Source organism: Artemia franciscana, chromosome 20 (assembly GCF_032884065.1).
Source record: "Artemia franciscana chromosome 20, ASM3288406v1, whole genome shotgun sequence".
Taxonomy (NCBI): domain Eukaryota; kingdom Metazoa; phylum Arthropoda; class Branchiopoda; order Anostraca; family Artemiidae; genus Artemia; species Artemia franciscana.
The window spans coordinates 18,863,167-18,881,308 of NC_088882.1; the positions used below are offsets into that span (position 1 = coordinate 18,863,167).

General features: G+C 33.3%; 1 protein-coding gene across 8 annotated transcripts in view; it reads right to left on the bottom strand.

Annotated features, from left to right (window-relative positions):
* Positions 1–18,142, bottom strand: part of LOC136039847 (calcium-transporting ATPase sarcoplasmic/endoplasmic reticulum type) — a 79,259-nt gene that overhangs the window by 50,462 nt on the left and 10,655 nt on the right. For all 8 annotated transcript variants that reach the window (XM_065723774.1, XM_065723777.1, XM_065723775.1 and 5 more), the window contains 3 exons: positions 15,180–15,342; positions 5,829–5,929; positions 2,796–2,909 (listed from right to left, as the gene is read on the bottom strand). In XM_065723774.1, the coding sequence (XP_065579846.1) occupies positions 2,796–2,909; positions 5,829–5,929; positions 15,180–15,297 (333 nt within the window). In that variant the 5' untranslated portion in view covers positions 15,298–15,342. The remainder of the gene's footprint in view (positions 1–2,795; positions 2,910–5,828; positions 5,930–15,179; positions 15,343–18,142) is intronic.

Consider the following 18,142-nt stretch of genomic DNA (forward strand, 5'->3'; position numbering starts at 1 on the left):
AACACACCGAGTTTACCTACTAAATTCTTGTGGAATTAGCACTGCAAAGTAGAAATTTTTTCGTCTGTGATAAAGGAATTTCATGCGTACACTCAAAAATTTAGTAAAGGAAAGGTACCAAGAACTTCTTTCTATGGAGGGTCGCAAAATAGTAAAAAATTAACTTCTACAAACTACATCTTCTTTCCCCTTTCAGATAGAAGGAATCATAATTAAGAGAAATATATAAAAATTAACACATAATGACTAATGCTCCTTAAGACATGACCTCTCAAAACTCGAAGTTTAATAAAAATATTTCAGTTCAATGAGAAGTTAATTTCTTCAACCTCTATTAGGGTTCTATAACCAACATGTACCAATATCATTTGAAAGGCAGTTTAATGAGTTTTTTTTATCGGCTAATATTATGTTACAGACGACAGTTGTCATATAGCCTAGAGAGTATGGGTAACTTAAAAGATTGGGAACGGGCACCAGTGCCGACAAAAAAAGCTCAACACTGTCTAGGGTATGGCGATAGTGCGTTTTTCACTATAATAATAAGAAATTTCATTTGTTTCGTTGGTAAAATTAGTGCAGTAATAAGTGTCTGATCTCAGTTCCTGACAAAACAACGATTACAAAGCCTGAAAAATGCCAAATGCTACCTAACACTAGATGGCATTGATGGGTTTATTTGCCGAAACTAGCACCAGTTTCCACACTTATAAATTACCCATACTCTTTGATATATTCTTCAAATGTACGAAATTTGATGCTAAAAATCAGTAGTAGTGAAATATGATCATTGTAGTAATAAGATTTTACATGCATTATTATGAACTATAAGCTAAGATTTTGGGATTGTTTTGACTGATTAAATTCGTGTGCTTCGAGCAGTTTCACCAGTTATACCTAGCTAAAGGATTAATCTATAATAGCAAGTTCGGACATTACCGATAATGAGCTTTTTGCAGAATAATTGGATTCAAGGAATTGAAGACGATATTAATATTCAGCATGCAATACTTTTTTGAATGTGGTCGTGCGAGAGATAAATTTCTGGCGAAGATTGTGCCCTAGTGACAATCTAGTTTATTAATATTTTCAGATATTTGTCAACTATTCTATTTTAAAATGTTTATTAAAATGGGTGTATTTAACTGCCGCTATAGTTTCTCTTTTATTTGGTTTTATCATGTGAATACTGCATTGGTGGAATTACGCTCAATAAGCCCTAAAAACTTAAGAAAATTTAGTTTAATTGACAAAGCTGCTCACAATACTTTTAAAGCTAGAAGGAAAAGTGTTTTATTATTTAGTTCCGGTCTTGGCCAAATTAAATACTTCTATTATTCAAGATTTTTTTTTCTTTTTTAATGATTGATAAAGGGCACTTTTTGGTTACAGCAATCCATTCTTACTAATAACACTATCTTAGTAAAAAAAAATATATATATTCATTTAGTAAGTTTAACCATCATCCAACATAGGGGGACAGAATCCCTCCCTGTCACCCTTAACCCCGTGGGCAAGTATGAACTGAAAACCAGGATTGTCACTAGTATTCCTATTAGACACATATTTAGACTTTTATTTTCGGTGTCCCATTTTTAGATATTCTTCCATAACTAGATAAAGTTGAGAAAAGTTAAGACTCTGAAAGCATAGCCTACGTTGAGACGATCTCGAAATTCCTTTGTCATGAAGCTAAAACAAAATACACTCACATGCTCGTCACTTGCGGTTACAAAAACAACGATAAGAAGAGTAGTCAGTGACATTTCAAAAGTTAATCTGCGTTGAAGGCTCTCATTGGGCTACACCAGCGTAAATACATCGATTAACTTTAATTTTAATTAATATTCAGTTACTTAATTTATTGAATCAATTTAAAGCCAAGTATTACCACGATATCTTCCCAAGGAATGCTTAGTTCTATGGAGAAAATAGAGTCATTTTTAAGACCAAAAATATGGATAAATAAATCTTTTTTTTTGAAGCCTTTAACACAGTTTGGCAGAAACTTATTGATAGAATTGCTGTTAAGTACTGCCTTACTGCTTCACCCTTTCTTGAAAAAGATGCGTCTGATCGGATGAGGCGCAAAATTTGGTTCAAGAGTGTCTCGTTTAAAACATTATATTGCAATATTATCAAAAAGTCTTGGTTGTTATTTACGAATAAAACCTGCCCTTCAAACTTCAAATTATTTCCCTTTTGAAGGAAAGAATGTCAAATTTTTTAGTCTAAATGGATATGCTTTCACCACCCGTTTCACTGATTTGGGCTATTTGTTCAGCGGTGAAGGTACCTGTTGATCTCATGTGATTTTATATAGGGGCAAAGTGGAATATTCAACTTGGTGAGTCATGTTTCTTGTATTTTTAAGTGAATTAAATAAACGTTAAACAGTAAGTTTACCCACAAAATTTCTTAAATAAGACTACCTTTAAAACAGGCGAAATGTTTAGAAAAACGTTAATATTCGTTGAAAGGAAAAAAATAACAGCTAATCTCAGCACAAAGTAGTCTGGGAAGCAGCGAAAAGCTATGTCAGTTCCAAGGCTATTATCCCGAGAAACACCATTCCTTAAGCGCCAAGCAGGTTTCAATCCTAACTCCTAGAGTTTCTGGGAGTGGCTTCTAACTCACCTTAATCCTCTGCAGAAAAAATTAAGGTGGAAAGAATTAAGAATCTTTCGAGATTTCAAAAACGAGTTACTAATGAAGTATTTAGCAAAAAAAAAACTGCAGGCATATGAAATTAAATGGTTGTCAAAATGCTGCTACGCATGATATATAGGACTAACCTGCCACACACCAACTACTGCATTGGCAATGAGAATCAGAAGAATAACAAAAGGTTCTACATAGGCGGTCAACTGTTCAGCTTCATCGTCATGTTCTTCAAACAATGCAAGCACCTACAAATAAAAATAAATATAACCAAATACTGAAACCATTTTCCTCTTTTGCAAGCAATATCATAGGACTAAAAGGATTATGTTCTCTTAAATCTTTGGTCGCACAGCTGGCCAATGGCTTACGCATAATTTTTGGGACGAAGCATTCAGAACTATTTCTAGCAATTTCTATTGGAAATGTTCTTCAAAGTACTATCTCCACTTACAAACATATTGTTCAATATTGGAACATAAAGGACCATTTCCATTATCTTTTGTTTTCACAATGTTTGTTAGACGCACAGAGTACATCAAAGGTGCACATTACACCGTTAGCCATTCACCCAGTTTGATCACTAGGTTTTACATTTCTGTTAAACCTTCGCTCGAAGGAAATGCAAGATGGCTTTGGTAGTAAAATGTCCTTGGAAAGAATTCCAAATGGGCGTAAATCAAGTAATCGGTTCTAGACGTGTCTTTGTATGATGGAAGCGAGCTGTGTGCCTACGCATTTGACTAGTCACCTTGAGAAATAAATAGGCAAGGAGAGAAAAAGCTATATATACACTATAAAAGATCAAGTTCAAAGTTTGAATATTAAAGTAATTGATCAACTACTTAATTTTACACAATGACAAGGACGTCCTCTAAAGTAAGGAATAAAACAAAATAAGAAAAAAGAAGCGTGTCACATAATATCTAATGGGTCTTTTCTTAGCCAATTTGGCTAAATTTACAATATATTTGAGAACATTCTCAATACTCAAGGGGATAAACCAGGGCATACAATTGCTAAAATTTATTTCATCATAGGATTGACACAATAAAAGAGCAGTAAATCTACTTTTTGAAATCGCCCTACTGTTTTTTTCATGTACTTTATTACATTGATCTCTACACGCTCCGTATTTAACATTACCAGGTTTCATTTGAGTTTTTGAAGACAAAATACAGCAGAATACACTACATGATATCCATCCAACACAACATGTATTCTAGTAGACTTTTTTGAACATAATAACTCAAGAATCTTCACATCAGGGGTTCACAATCCACGACATCTGTACCGATGGGATATGAATGCCAAATTTTAATTTAATGGGATTTCTGTATACAAAATTGGACGCATTGATACCAATGTGGGCTAATTTCTATAATTTAAAGTAGTAAACACTAATTCGGGTAACGATTATTTCAAAAATCTGACGAGCCAAAGCTACAGAAGTACGAACTTCTGTTGCAAGATCAAATTGTTCAAAAGCTCAGTAACCAATTTAGAATGAACTAGAGAGGCTGTTATAAAGTAGCCAGATCTGGAATTGAATATTAAAAGCCATACTGTCACAAAAATAACAGGTGACACAAAAAATGGGAAATTTTTAAAAGTCCAATAAAACTGCTATCTCCAAAAATAATCTAATTATCCATGTATATGTCTATAGATAACCTCATACCCTAGGTTCCACGATCTAACGAAAATGGATAATTTTAAGGTTTCGATAACTATTAATAAAGTGTTTTTCTTCCATCGCTCTTGGTTTTATTGAATTGTTCAAAATTTACAGTTTCATAGCATAGCTCTGTATAAGGAACAGCATTGATTATTGACAAAATCATTTGGACCATTTTAGACACTACCTTTGGTTTGGGCCCAAACTAGCCCCTGCCTTAGACCCCAAAAAAATCAAAGCTTATTTATTAAAAAAAGAATGAGTGCTAATCCGATATATATACCCTAAATTGAATACTATATTAATAAATATTTTAATTCATAATGTGTCGAGGGGTGACAAATCTGCAGTTTTTTTAAATTACTTTCATTGAAAATACAAAAGGGCTTATGATCTATTTATGATGCATCAGACCTATTATGATTAGCTGGTATCATTTTTGGTATCAACAACTACAACTATAGTGATAAAATCTATACATAAAACGTTAAAATACATCTTCACTCTTTAGTCCTCGTAATTAGAAAATTCTTAGTAATTGAACACAGAAACTGCAATTTATTTTGAATCAAATATGTCTTTCAGACAGACAATGTGAGCTGTTAAGCCAGTTACATAATTGATAAGTCATATTTGCTCAAGTGAGCAAAAATGGATATCTTGCTCTTCTTTTAATTTTAACTGGGTAATGAAACAAAATTTTTTTATTTTTTAAACCAAGCTTTCATAAAAATGGGTGCATCTACGAATATTTAATGCTCACATTTAATTATCAGGGGGCGGGGGTTTGTCAATAAAAATTAATTTTGATTAAAATATGGGTGGTAACTGCTCCCTTCCCAATTGTCACCCCCTAGTCCTTGGAACATTGCATAAGAAGAGGGCGGGGATATTCACCTAAGGCCCTGAACAAAGGTATACTATAGATTAAATCCATCTTGGAAACAACAAAATGATAACGAGAGCAATTAACAAAACGCTGATTTATTTTCCATTCATTAGTCACCGTTCTTTCAATTTTTTCTGAAGAGTCATAGAATTATCATGAATGATGTGAATTTTACTCAACTGACGTAAGCACAAATCAATTGACGCAAGCCACTCGTTTTTACATCCATTAGTTTTTAACGACCAAAGTCTTAACACTATTTTGATTAGCATAGTCGGCCATTTAGCTTTTTATCATTAAATAATGGCGAGAGCACTGCATCTTTCAGTTGCTTTTTGATATTATTTTTTATGAAAGGTTACATCCCCATTAGCTCTTCGTTTCTTAATGTCGCTCTGTGTACCTTGAACTTTGTGAAATTTTGCTGTACATTTGAAATTTTATATTCACCAAGCATTTAAGTGATATAAATATAAACTTTTAAATCAGCAGTAACAACTACATAAGCAACACTAGAAGTATTTAACAAGGTCAAAGTCGACGAGTTTTATTAGACCATTAAAGCTTCCAAAATTAAATAAAAGACAAAAAAGTACTTACTAGAGAGATAATGGCAGCTAATAACAAAATCTTAACTAATAAATCATCAAACTGTTCTAAAATGAGTGTAAGCAGAGACTTTCCCTCCTCAGCAGGTAATTCTGAAACAAAAAAGAAGCGGATAAAAAGAAAAACTTTAACACACATCCTCATTGCTTTACGTCTGAGATACCATTAATAAAAACAACAATTTCCTTTCTAAGAGGCTAGCATTTGGTATAAATAACAGTTTATTAGGGACAAATCCTTTATTTGATAGCGAAATAACAAAACAATCCGGATATTTAGGTCAAATATACAGTGGCGCTCATCATGTCACCGAACATATATTTGCTAGACCACAATTTCGTTTACATTATCTAAGAAAAAATACTCCCGGAAAAAAAGAAATAGAACAGGAGTTCAACACCGGTTTAATTCTCTGTGTATGGGAAAGTACTAGAAATAGTCGTTTCTTTCGTTACGGAACTAATTAATAAATATATATTTTTTGCGGTTCAGTAATTTCTCCCCATTGAATATTCATTTTTACAGCCTAGCTTATGTTCACCATATTCGTTTTTTTTCTTTTTTATTGAAGGTATCTCAATTATTCGTTCGCAAAGTTCTATTCACGTTTAATTACAGAATTACTTGGAGATTATGTTCTGACATCTTAAAATAACCCAACAATAAGAAGACATTATTTGTTTGTTTTGGCTTGAGGTACAAATCTGGCCCGTAGTAACTTGTGTTAGTCATTTTTAGCAAAGTATTACCTGAAAAACCTTACGCAAGCAGTGATGGAACATGCTTTCACTGTTTACATTGAAATTTTTTATGAGAAAAATAGCAATTAACACAACTTTTTCTCAGAGCACTTATAATTAGAACATACCTATATGTTCAGGACAAAATGGTTTATTTATAGCAATACAAGACAATGGTCCGTGCTACAGAATAAAATATAGAGCGACTCAAAATAGACAATGAATATTTATGAGCATTAAATAAATTTTGGGAAAAATTTGATATTACCATGGGAAATTTGTAAAAATTCAATACAATAAAAGAAAGGCTGTAATCAGAAAAGTGGCGTCAATTGAAGAAGGAGTGGGTATTTGCCCCTTCCTAGATAAAAAAAACAACCTTTTTTGGTATTTTGTTTATTCAGGTACCCTGGTTTGTATTTTCATTGAAAAAAAAATAAAAACAAAACAAAACCACACACATAATTTGAAAAAGTACATTTGCCCACCACCACCCCCTAGCTTTACCGTGCGTTGGAAACACAATCAAAAACTCATCTTTCTTCTTTAGACATTACCCTCTTCAAAAATGGATGACCTATACACTCCCCCCCATAAAAGCTAGCCTTTATTTTGCTATTTGGAAATAAATCCCTTCCCTCCCAATTGAAAATTATTTGTTTGGCTTAGATGTAATGGCACAACGGGAAATTTTATAAAGGAGCCAGAAAAAAGGCCATGAATAAAAACTACAACACAAATCTTTGTAATGAATTATTTGGCCTATAAAAAGAACATTTTTTCTCTTAGATCAGATAATAATTTCTGATTCATAGACAAAACAAAAGCAAATAATATAAAAAAAAACACATGAAAAGCATGACTTAAGAAGATGTGCCACTACCGTATAAAAAAGAACACTTTATGGTAAATTAAAGTAGACACATTACAGACTAAATTAAAGGCATATTTATTTAGAAGCCCCATATAATTGGCAGACTTTAAAGCACGCATTACATTAATTTCCCTTTTCGTTGTTCGTAGTGATATCTGGTCATTAAAACCATAAACTAATCTAATAGCGACATTTTTGTAATACCGAAATGGAGTGTATTGATGCAAAGGGACGAAAATAATAAGACGAACAGTACAAAATGTAAGGGTCTAGTTAAATATTAGACTCTCCAATTCCATCTGCTTCTTTAAGTTATTGATCGTATTTTTGGCTTTAAATGTGTAACCAACAAACTATTCCTGATTTTGAACAAAAAACGATTGGCCTAGAAGAAAGAAGAGAAGTGACAAACCTGTCTTGTTCACGGTCTTGTATAATAAAACACTTTTATTACCATTATTTTCACAACGGCCCCAGTTAAGTTTTCGATGATATTTGAACAACCCCAACAAAAAGAAAATCAGAATACTATGAAAAAAAATTACTAATTAGAGCTATTTTGAATAAGAAAAGTATTAATTTACGATTTGCGTTCTTTTTTAGGATAAAGAATATTTGTGCATATTGGCAGCAGACCCGCCGTCACAAAACCTGCTGAAGTATTTTTCCACCTGCAATCATTTTATTTACGAGGCCCGTCTCCAAGGTGGGCAGGTTTTGGTTTACTGGTAAGCTCTTTTACAGCTTTTTTTTACAAAAATAGGGCATTTTGTCTTATTAGACTCATTTTAAATAATAGTATGGACCTATAAGGGTCTAGGGTCTATAATAAGGGTCTCTAATAAAATATAAGGGTCTCTAATAAAATATAAGGGTCTAGTTAAATATTAGACTCTCCAATTCCATTTGCTTGTTCAAATTATTGATCGTATTTTTGGCTTTAAGTGTGTAAGCAACTAACTATTTCTAATTTTGAACAACAAACGATTGGCCTAGAAGAAAGAAGAGGAGTGACAAACTTGTCTTGTTCTCGGTCTAGTAAAATATAAGACTTTTATTACCATTATTTTCACGATGGCCCCAGTTTCTACTCTTTTAAGTTTTCCAAGATATTTGAACAACCCCAACAAAAAGAAAATCAGAATACTGTTTTGGTTCACTGGTAAGTTCACTTTTTACAAAGTAGGGTATTTTGTCTTATTAGACTCATTTTAAATAATAGTATTGGTCTATAAGGGTCTAGGGTCTAAAATAAAATGTAAGGGTCTAGTTAAATATTAGACTCTCTCATTCCATCTGCTTATTTAAGTTATTGATCGTATTTTCGGCTTTAAATGTGTAACCAACAAACTATTCCTGATTTTGAACAACAAACGATTGGCCTAGAACAAAAAAGGAGCGACAAACTTGTCTTGTTCTCGGTCCAGTAAAATATAAGACTTTTATTACCGTCATACAATTACAAAACCAGAAAAAGCCCATATTTTGTTAAATAAATTAGTTTCCAATTTTATCTGTTTGCTAAATTTATTGATCCTATTTACTGCATTAAACGTGTATATAATAAAGTAACTTTGATATTGAACAACAAACAATTGGTCAAGAAGAAAAAAAGATGAGATAATTTGATCTTGTTCTCGTAAATTGTAGAGGCGCCCAAAGAATCAAACAATTATTTTTCGTCATTTTCATCCTGGTGGTTACGAACTTTTCATATATTCATAAAAAAACCATTTTGCCAGCGTGTTACAGAGCTGGTTACTTTATATAGCTTAAACGGTCAACAGAGGGGTAATAGTTGAAGTAGATCACATAGGATGATACTTCTCAGAATTTGTTTTATAGATCATTCTCATTTTTTTTAATAATCTGAATTTTCACAGAGAATTCCGCCATTTTTCGTTTTGAAACGCAAACAGAACTTAATTATCTCAGGGAAAGTAAAAAATATTTTATATTTACTCCACAGATTTAAAATGCATTGTTTCTCTGGAGTGGGATATGCAATCAAGCAGAACAAGTTCAATAATCTACTCAGTCAGGTGGCAATTTCTACATTGATGGAGAGCATTGAGCACCCCAACTAAAAAGTTTACTATTCAAAAAGAGACACCAAGATTTCAATATGTTAATACAATATCGTGTTTTTCTAGTTTTTGGCGATGCTTTCCGAAATATTCCAAAAAAGGGCTATGTTTATAAAGTAAAATCATAAGGTCTGGCGAAATCTGTCCTCCATCAAGTTCGAGGGTCTTTCCGTTAGAGCGTGTTCAAAGAAACTGAGTGAACAGCAATAAGCCGTTTGTGTTAGCCAAGTCCAGAAGGGATATATAACAGTTACAGCCTTGTTCACCCTAGTCGAACATTGTTCTTCTTCTTAACGACAAAGGTCTATAAACAGCAAGGACAGGTTCCTTCAATTTTTTTGGTATCCCAGCTGTAACACTACTTCTTTGTTAGAAAGTGTCTGTCATCTGGACCACTGTTTACGAAAGACATGAAAAAACTAGAAAATCTAAACTCAATCTCTTTATCAACGTCTGTATAACCATTGTAAAGATCTTTATCGAACTTGGGGATTTAAGAAGGGAAGTTGGAATTGCTAGGCACGTTTCATGTTTTTTAAAGGGAGCTAAGATTCTCAAAAAGCCTAGTTTTATTGGTGATAGTCTGGCATAAGAATAAATCATGTTGTTTGGTTTCATCAGCTAAAGATTTATCAAACAGTTCGTGGAAACGAACTGTAGTAAGGAGCGACCCGGCTCAATAGTAACGAAAACTCTAAAAAATAGAATTTTGATATCAATAGTTACATCAAAAGAATCGCATTTTAATGCTAATTTTAAATATATAAGTTTAATCATGTTTAGTCTTACCCATCAAAAGTTAAGAGCCTGAGAAAATTTGCCTTATTTTAGAAAATAGGGGGAAACAACCTCTAAAAGTCATAGAATCTTAACAAAAATCACACCATCAGATTCAACGTATCAGAGAACCCTTTTGTAGAGGTTTCAAGCTCCTATCTACAAAAATGTGGAATTTTGTATTTTTTGCCAGAAGGCAGATCAAGGATGCGTAGGGTGTTCTTCGGTGTAGGGGGGGGGGGGGGTTGATAAGAGAGGAATATGTTAGGGGAACTTTTCTTGGAGGAATTTGTCATGGGAGAAGAAAATTTTCATGAAGGGAGCGCAGGATTTTCTAGCATTATTTGAAAAAAAAAAACAATGAAAAAATAAATATGAAAAAGTTTTTTCAGCTGAAAGTAAGGAGAAGCATTAAAACTTAAAACGAACAGAAATTATTACGCATATGATGGGCTCACCTCCCCCTAATATCTCACTCTTTACGCTAAATTATTTTTAGTAATTTCAACTATATATTCTACGGCTTTTGTGATTTAGGGGTCATTCTAAAAAAAATGGGAAAAATTTAAGCTTTAGCGTAAAGAGCTAGGTTCTGACGAGGGGGTGAACCCCTTCATATACGTAATAAAAACATGAGGATACAAAAGTTCGTTACGTAAGCTAATTTGTAAGCTACGTATATCTTTTACTAATAAAAACATTCGTAAAAAATTAAAAGTTCTAGTTGCCTTTTCAAGTAACCAAAAATCGGAGGGCAACTAGGCCTCCTCCCCCGCTCCTTTTTTTCAAAATCATTCGATCAAAACTATGAGAAAGCCATTTAGCCAAAAAAAAAATATATGCAAATTTCGTTTAAATTATTCATCTGCGGAGAGCCAAATCAAAACATGCATTGATTCAAAAACGTTCAGAAATTAAATTAAAAAAAAACAAGTTTTTTTTAACGTTTTTTTTTATTTAATGCTCAGAATAGAATGAATATCACAGGCTACTGTTAAGTAGATGAATAGTGTTGGAGAAAAACACTGTTGCCAACCCTAGTCCAAACTTCTAAACCATATCATTTATTTAATGCTAGAAACCTGTTGTTTTTATTGTTTTCTTGGCTTAATGAACTTCAGTCTCCTGCCAGCACTGACAAACGAAATTAAATAAAAAGCTATAACGTCTTTATCATCTAGAAATTGAAGCGAAAGCAAGCATCGGAATTGCCAGATACAGAGAATACAAAAAAATTAACCCAGTCTTTGCAAGTAGTGTATTCTTTAATTGTAAAATCAGTAAAAAAAAAAAAATTAGCAGCAATAGCATCGGGTTTAAAAGGGCAAACGCATAGTCTCATCCAAAAAAACAAGCATTAAATAACTCTAGTGGCAATGTGGCAACTATAAGCAGGATGGTTACAATCGTGGTTCATCGTTATAAACAATCCAATTTGTCTATAGTGTTTCAACCAACGCCCAACCAACTGGTGAATTTAAACTTTTTTTGTCCCACATTCTGCAATATTTTTCATGTAAATCATCTGTTTAGCTCTTGAAAAATTTGTCCCTCTCCCTTCAAAATAAGCTAACACGTATTTACATGGACTACCTAAAACTAATCAATAAAGGTGGTTAAATGAATAATAAGCTTAACTCTTCTCAAGCAATAAAGAACTTTAGTCTTGATCAAATTATAGTAAAATATAAGTCTGGATAAGCGCTACTTCGCAAAAGAGAAAAAAACACGTTCTAAGATGATCTGGCAATACTCTGGAAATAGTCCCAAGCACACTTTCAGAGAGGATTGGTTTGCCAGAAGTTTTCAGATCCGAAAATATTCCCTTGGCCAAGGTTCTACGACAGGTTAACGAGACATAACAGGACATTGGACATAGGACACTGGAAATTGAAGATGAAACAACAGATTAACCAAAAATAAAACGAAAACACGATCTTCCAGTTTCCATATTTATTAAGGATTGACATGTGGGAGATCTTAAGTCTTACAGGAATTCTGAGCATGAATATTTTCACTAATGAAGCCAAATTTCGTTTTCTAAAGACAATTTTTACTTTTTCATACTAATGCATGTTCATGTCCAAAATTGATAAGGTTATATTTAAAAAATCCAGACTTCAATGCCACCGTTGATTCATGCAATTAGGCAGACTAATTAATTTTAAATAAATTATATTTGATAATTATGATTTGATGGTAATGCAGAGAACGAATCCATCATAATACGTTGACAAAACACAAAATCCCACAGAAAAGAAGAACGAGGACAATGATAACAGCCAGTGAAAAAATTGAAAATAATGCAAATATTTCGGTCAAGACTTCTGCTTGGCTGTCCTCAGTGCAGAGTAAACTGATAAAAATATTAAAAGACACCTTAAAACATAACACAAAACTAAAATATGATGACCCTTTCTCAGTAATGGTGAAAGGGTAAAAGTGTGGTCTCAGAAATTATTTATATAATACGTTGCACTCAAAAAGGACAACACTTTTTTGCTGTACTTTAACAGCTCTAATTTGGAGAAAAACAAAGTTCAAGATACAAAAATACAGACTAATGTCTAATAAATATATTTTAAAAAAGACGATTCAGACGATCACTGATCCAGTTTTCCCAGCTTTTCAGCCTTGCAAATGTAACTGTTACTTTTATGTTCACTTTAATTACATAGCCATTACAGGGATACTATCCATTACATTACTATCCATTACAGGGATAGGCAAAAATAAATAAAAAAATGTATGATTACAAGTTATTCTGGTTTTATCAATTAAACTAAAATGGAAACGTAATCGATTTTCTAAGATATCAAATAATCGTAATGGAATCCTAATTGTCTATTTCTTTCAATTCACCTGTCAAATATACCAACCGGAAACAATTAAACAATGGATGTGAAGGAAAGATGTTATGATTGATCTAGACCCACCATACATACTTTGATGTTTCCAAAGTTTCTGGGGATATTGCAGAATTCAAATTAAGATGACAAAAACACTGATTAACCACGTTGGGTGTCTATATCAGGTGACAAGGAGAAAAACTAAAATTAGTCTTTTGGTAAATGCCACCAGCGATACGCCAGAAAGCCTCAATCTAATGAAGATAAATGGTCGTTTTCTAGAAAATATCCTTAGCTTATCAAATGGATGTAACTTGACAGATGGTTACATACGTTTCCCAAACAGTATGTACTGTCGTTTTCGATGTACTTTGAATTTAGTACGACGTTTTCGAAAGTTAAGTACATAGTGGTCTTTTGTGTTATTAGATAATAAAAACCCAAGCTTTTTAAAACAAGACAAAATTTTACGTTTCGAATTAATACGAGCACAAACTACCCTAAATTTTATATGCTGTCAACCATCATAATTCAGAAGTTTTTATACCGAGGTCATATTTCAAGGAGTATATATAAATATATATTCAGTTGCATTTTTTGATTCAATTAACTAAGCACTGGTGGGACTTCCATAAAAAAAATGGTAAAGCAAACATTAAAGATTTACCAAGTTTTATATCCATACACCCAAAGTTTCTGTGATAGCAAGGGAAGTCAATAAAAAACCTTGGATAATAAAAGCAAAACTGATAACTGACCTAAAATAAATGTTTAGTTTGAAAACTAGTCCAGGCTGTTGAGAGCCAAGACTTGTCCCCAGGTACAAATTTATTCTTGACCCTTCTCCCTTGCACCCTTCTACCTCTTTTAAGAGATATGGTTCAGAAATGTGGCTGAGGGTATTGTACACCAAGAACCATATGCGACATTCCCATGGACCTTTCCTTCAAGGAAGGTGGCAGGGGCTAAACAATTTGACAGATGGTAGGGGCAAAGTAAACAGGCACTGTAATTTCCTTTCAAATGAACCCTTAAATATGTCTCTATGATGTTTCAGTTTTCTTCGAGTGAAGAAGTGTTCTCTTGTGAAGAACCAAAGGTACAAAAAAGATAACTACCCATGCAAAAGAGTGATTTTCCTTGTTGTTCAAAGTAGGGGATGGGCTTTAAGTTTCCTGAATTGAGTCTTCAGTAATGGCAATTCCAATAGTGTAATTTTCGTTTCAATCCATCACCATTTTCAAGGAGTTTCAGGCTGTTTTCGAAATTTCAAAAAATAACATTTTACTATTAAGACTAATTGAAAAAATAGTTGTCATTCCCCGAATCAGTTGCAAAAGAAAACTTTATCCCACTAGACTGTTTTTCAGATGCACTTTTTAAATTTGTTTTACTATGGACCGTCGTTTAATCTTTACTAGGTTGCAGCTATTGCTGCAGAGAATATTTTCGAGTTATATATTACTGCATAAATTTTGTTCAATGGACTGGCAACAAGTCTCTTAACACGTTGAATTTTCTGAAGAAAAAAGACATCACCAAGAAATTCTAACCATCTTCACCTTTATCTCATTACAGCCTCAGAAAGTGAGAGTTTTTCTAAAGTTTGCTTCAAGATCACAGTGTATAAAATCCAACTTTTGGACTTTTTTTAGGGAATGGGACAAAAGTCAAAACACAAAATAATTGTGCTCAACATTCATTTTTTTGTACATATCAATTCACAAAACTAACTCAAAATTCTACTTTGCATTGTAGGAATTCACAAAATTTTCTGCTTAGAGGGAGTTCTGATCTAAGTTCCCCTTCACGCCCAAGCCTTCTTTGAAGTAAATTTCTAAATTCGAATACAAGTTTTATTTCAGATATTTGAAAGGAGCATCCATTCTCGCAAATTTTATTCTCATTATTCTTATTTCTTCATTCTATATATTTTGATTTAACAATTCACCTACCTTCAACGAAATAGAAAATTAAGGTTAAGAAATTAAACAGAGTAAAAACACCAAACTAACCATTAGGTCCATATTTCTCTTGGTTCTTTCTGACTTGTTCCAGTGCTAATCCTCTTTCTGGGTCTACTCCAAAATAGTCTACTACTTCTTCCCATTTTTTGGCATGAGCATCCTCCATCTTGGATGACTGCTTGACGAAGGACTATTATTTAATAGTCCTGCTCTAGAATAAAACATAAACATGAGCTGGGTCAATGCATAAATAATGCAAATACAACATGGTGTAACAAATGTTTTTGTTCAATGTTTTGTTACAAGTGTTCTACTAAACTTGTAAATAAAAATACATTCAGATTGTTCATTTTGAGGACAAAAACTCATTTGACTAACATTTTATATGCTAAGTAAATCTTCTAGGTCTGGGTGCCATTTTAAAACAACATTTACCACCAGTGAACACAAGTCCATAAACATTAGCTATTTTAGAATGTATGGGTGCCCACAGGTCTAACCAAGAATGAAATAAAATGCTATTCTTAACAGTATGAAATTCCTATTACTCCATCAGTTTATGCATGGGGGATTTAATAAAATCTGTTTTATCAAACCCTAATAGGAATTTTGTTCAAAATAGAATTATATTTTTACTTAATTCCTTTGTTTATATTCCATAAAGTAATTTATAAACAATATTGTAATTTACATTCAATATACAATTTCAGCATATTCTTAATCCTGTTTGGTTATTTGGAGATGCTAACAGATGATCTTTATGTAATTCTGGACCATGTTGCAACTGAAATCAAACTACAGGTCCTATATTACTAAGCAACAATCAATCCTACTGTGTCACAACATGACCATTTCAGTACATCAAATACCAGGTATAAATTTGTCATCTTATTAAACGTTGAAAATGATTTTGCCACAATCACAGTATAAAAAAAAATAGAACTGGGATAGTTTCAATGGCTTAGCTTATTTGGACCCAGCCAATCTTTGCTGGTTAGTCACTTTTCTTGATTTTTACCAATATATTTTCCTTGTTATTCAAGCCCAGGGACTGTTAGTTTCCAGTAAAGGGGTATTTGACAAAGCAGTTCTAATAGTGTACTTTTTTTTTGATCTGACACTAGTTTTAGGAGTTATGGGCTATTTTGTTCTGTTTCTATGGGATGCCCAGGGACTGTTAGTTTCCAGTATAGCAGTATTTTACAAGGCAGTTCTAATAGTGTACTTCTTTTTTTTTTATCTGACACTACTTCTAGGAGTTATGGGCTATTTTGTTTTTTTTTTTACTATGGGATGTGATCGTTTCTTACTAGGTAGCTAGCTACTGCTGCAACCCAGACAAACATGTAAAGCACCTTTTATGAGCATGCTACTTTTCTAGTCGCTCATTCTGGTGCACTGCCTATCACCAGAAAATGCCTTCACCTACTTTTTGTGTTTCTAAGCAAAACTCAAGGAAAGTGTGCATTATCATTCCCAGTTTGAGCAATGATAGCCTTGGGCACTTGTTTGCATGGCCATACATCAAACAATAGACTACATAGAGTTAAATTTGACTTTCTAGGGGTATAACAATGGAAGGGTTAAGGTGGTTAGGGTATGTTTTATGGATGGATGATGAAAAATTGCCATTCAAATAGCCATTCAAATAGCCACAAACAAGGATGACATATTGCCCAAAATCATCCTTGTTAGACAATTGCTAGGGCCAAACAAAAGCAGATCATCTCTAAATAGGGTGGGAGGATTTTACCTTAAAAATTACCTTAAATTGCAGTTTTGAGCAAATCTAAGGATTTTCCATCTTTGTAATGCTCTGTTATAACTTCTGTAGGTTGCTTGATACAGTTGCTTGCTACATGTCAGTTGAGGACTCAACAGCTTCCCAGTTGTACAGGAATTCTTGGTGTAGCCATTCTTTGTCAAGATTTTGCTTAAATGCACCTGTTGAATCAGCAGCATGTGTATATTCAGAGAGTTGATAGCACAAGTTTGTTATTTGCTGGCTGAAGAAACGGCTTCTCTCTCAGATTGAGGAGCATTTTCTTTAAATTTTCTTGGAATGCATTTCAGCACTCCTTGGGGAGCCTTGGGTGTATCCCGTCTGATCCCTTGGATTTGTTAATATCAAGTTTATCCAGGCTAGCTAAGACCATTTCTTCAGTAGCCGACAATTTAGGCACTGGGCCAGATATTAAATTTGATGGTGCTGTAGGGATAGTTGGACAAGATCAGACAGTGAAGGCAGAGGCAAACTAGGTATTCAATACATTAGCCTTATCTACTGGCAATGAGTGGGTTATGTCATTATGTTTGAGGTCAGGAAGGGTGTGTTGGATAGGATTTTTAGCAAATATCTCCAGCAAGCTTCTGCTCATGCTTAAACTTCAGTTTCCAAGCAACATTGGAGGCAAAGTTCCAAGCCTTCACACAACTCTGCCAATTTTCTTTTGCTTTATCCTTGTTGTACCTTTTCCAGACTCTGGCTTTCCTGTCAATTATTCTCTTTGTGTTCTTTTTGAGGATTAGAAGTGTTTTCAGCTGTTTTTGGTAGATGACATGGTAGTGCTTTCTCTCAGTTCATAGGAGGACTTCTTTAATATTTGTCCATGATATGTTGACATCAGAAATGCATAGTTCTAACAAATATATTGAGTGTAGTTCCTTTTATATTACTTGATAGTCAAATAAAAGTTTGAGGATGAAGAATAGGTTGTAGATGACTATTCAAGGATAATACAGATAAGATGACTGAGTGGTTGCTGTTGCCAACTGGAGAAACAAATTCATTTCTAATGAGAGAGTCTAGACTGCTCAAAATTACAAGATCCAAACAAGGAAGGACTCTGGTTACCATGATGCCTTGTCGACTGTTTAATAAAAGGAATTATCAGATAGACAAGATGCAAATGATGAATCTCCATCAATAGATACTGCAACACCAAGACCATCAACCCACTCAATTAATGGGATGATGAAATCACCAATAATCATCAAATCAGGTGTAAATA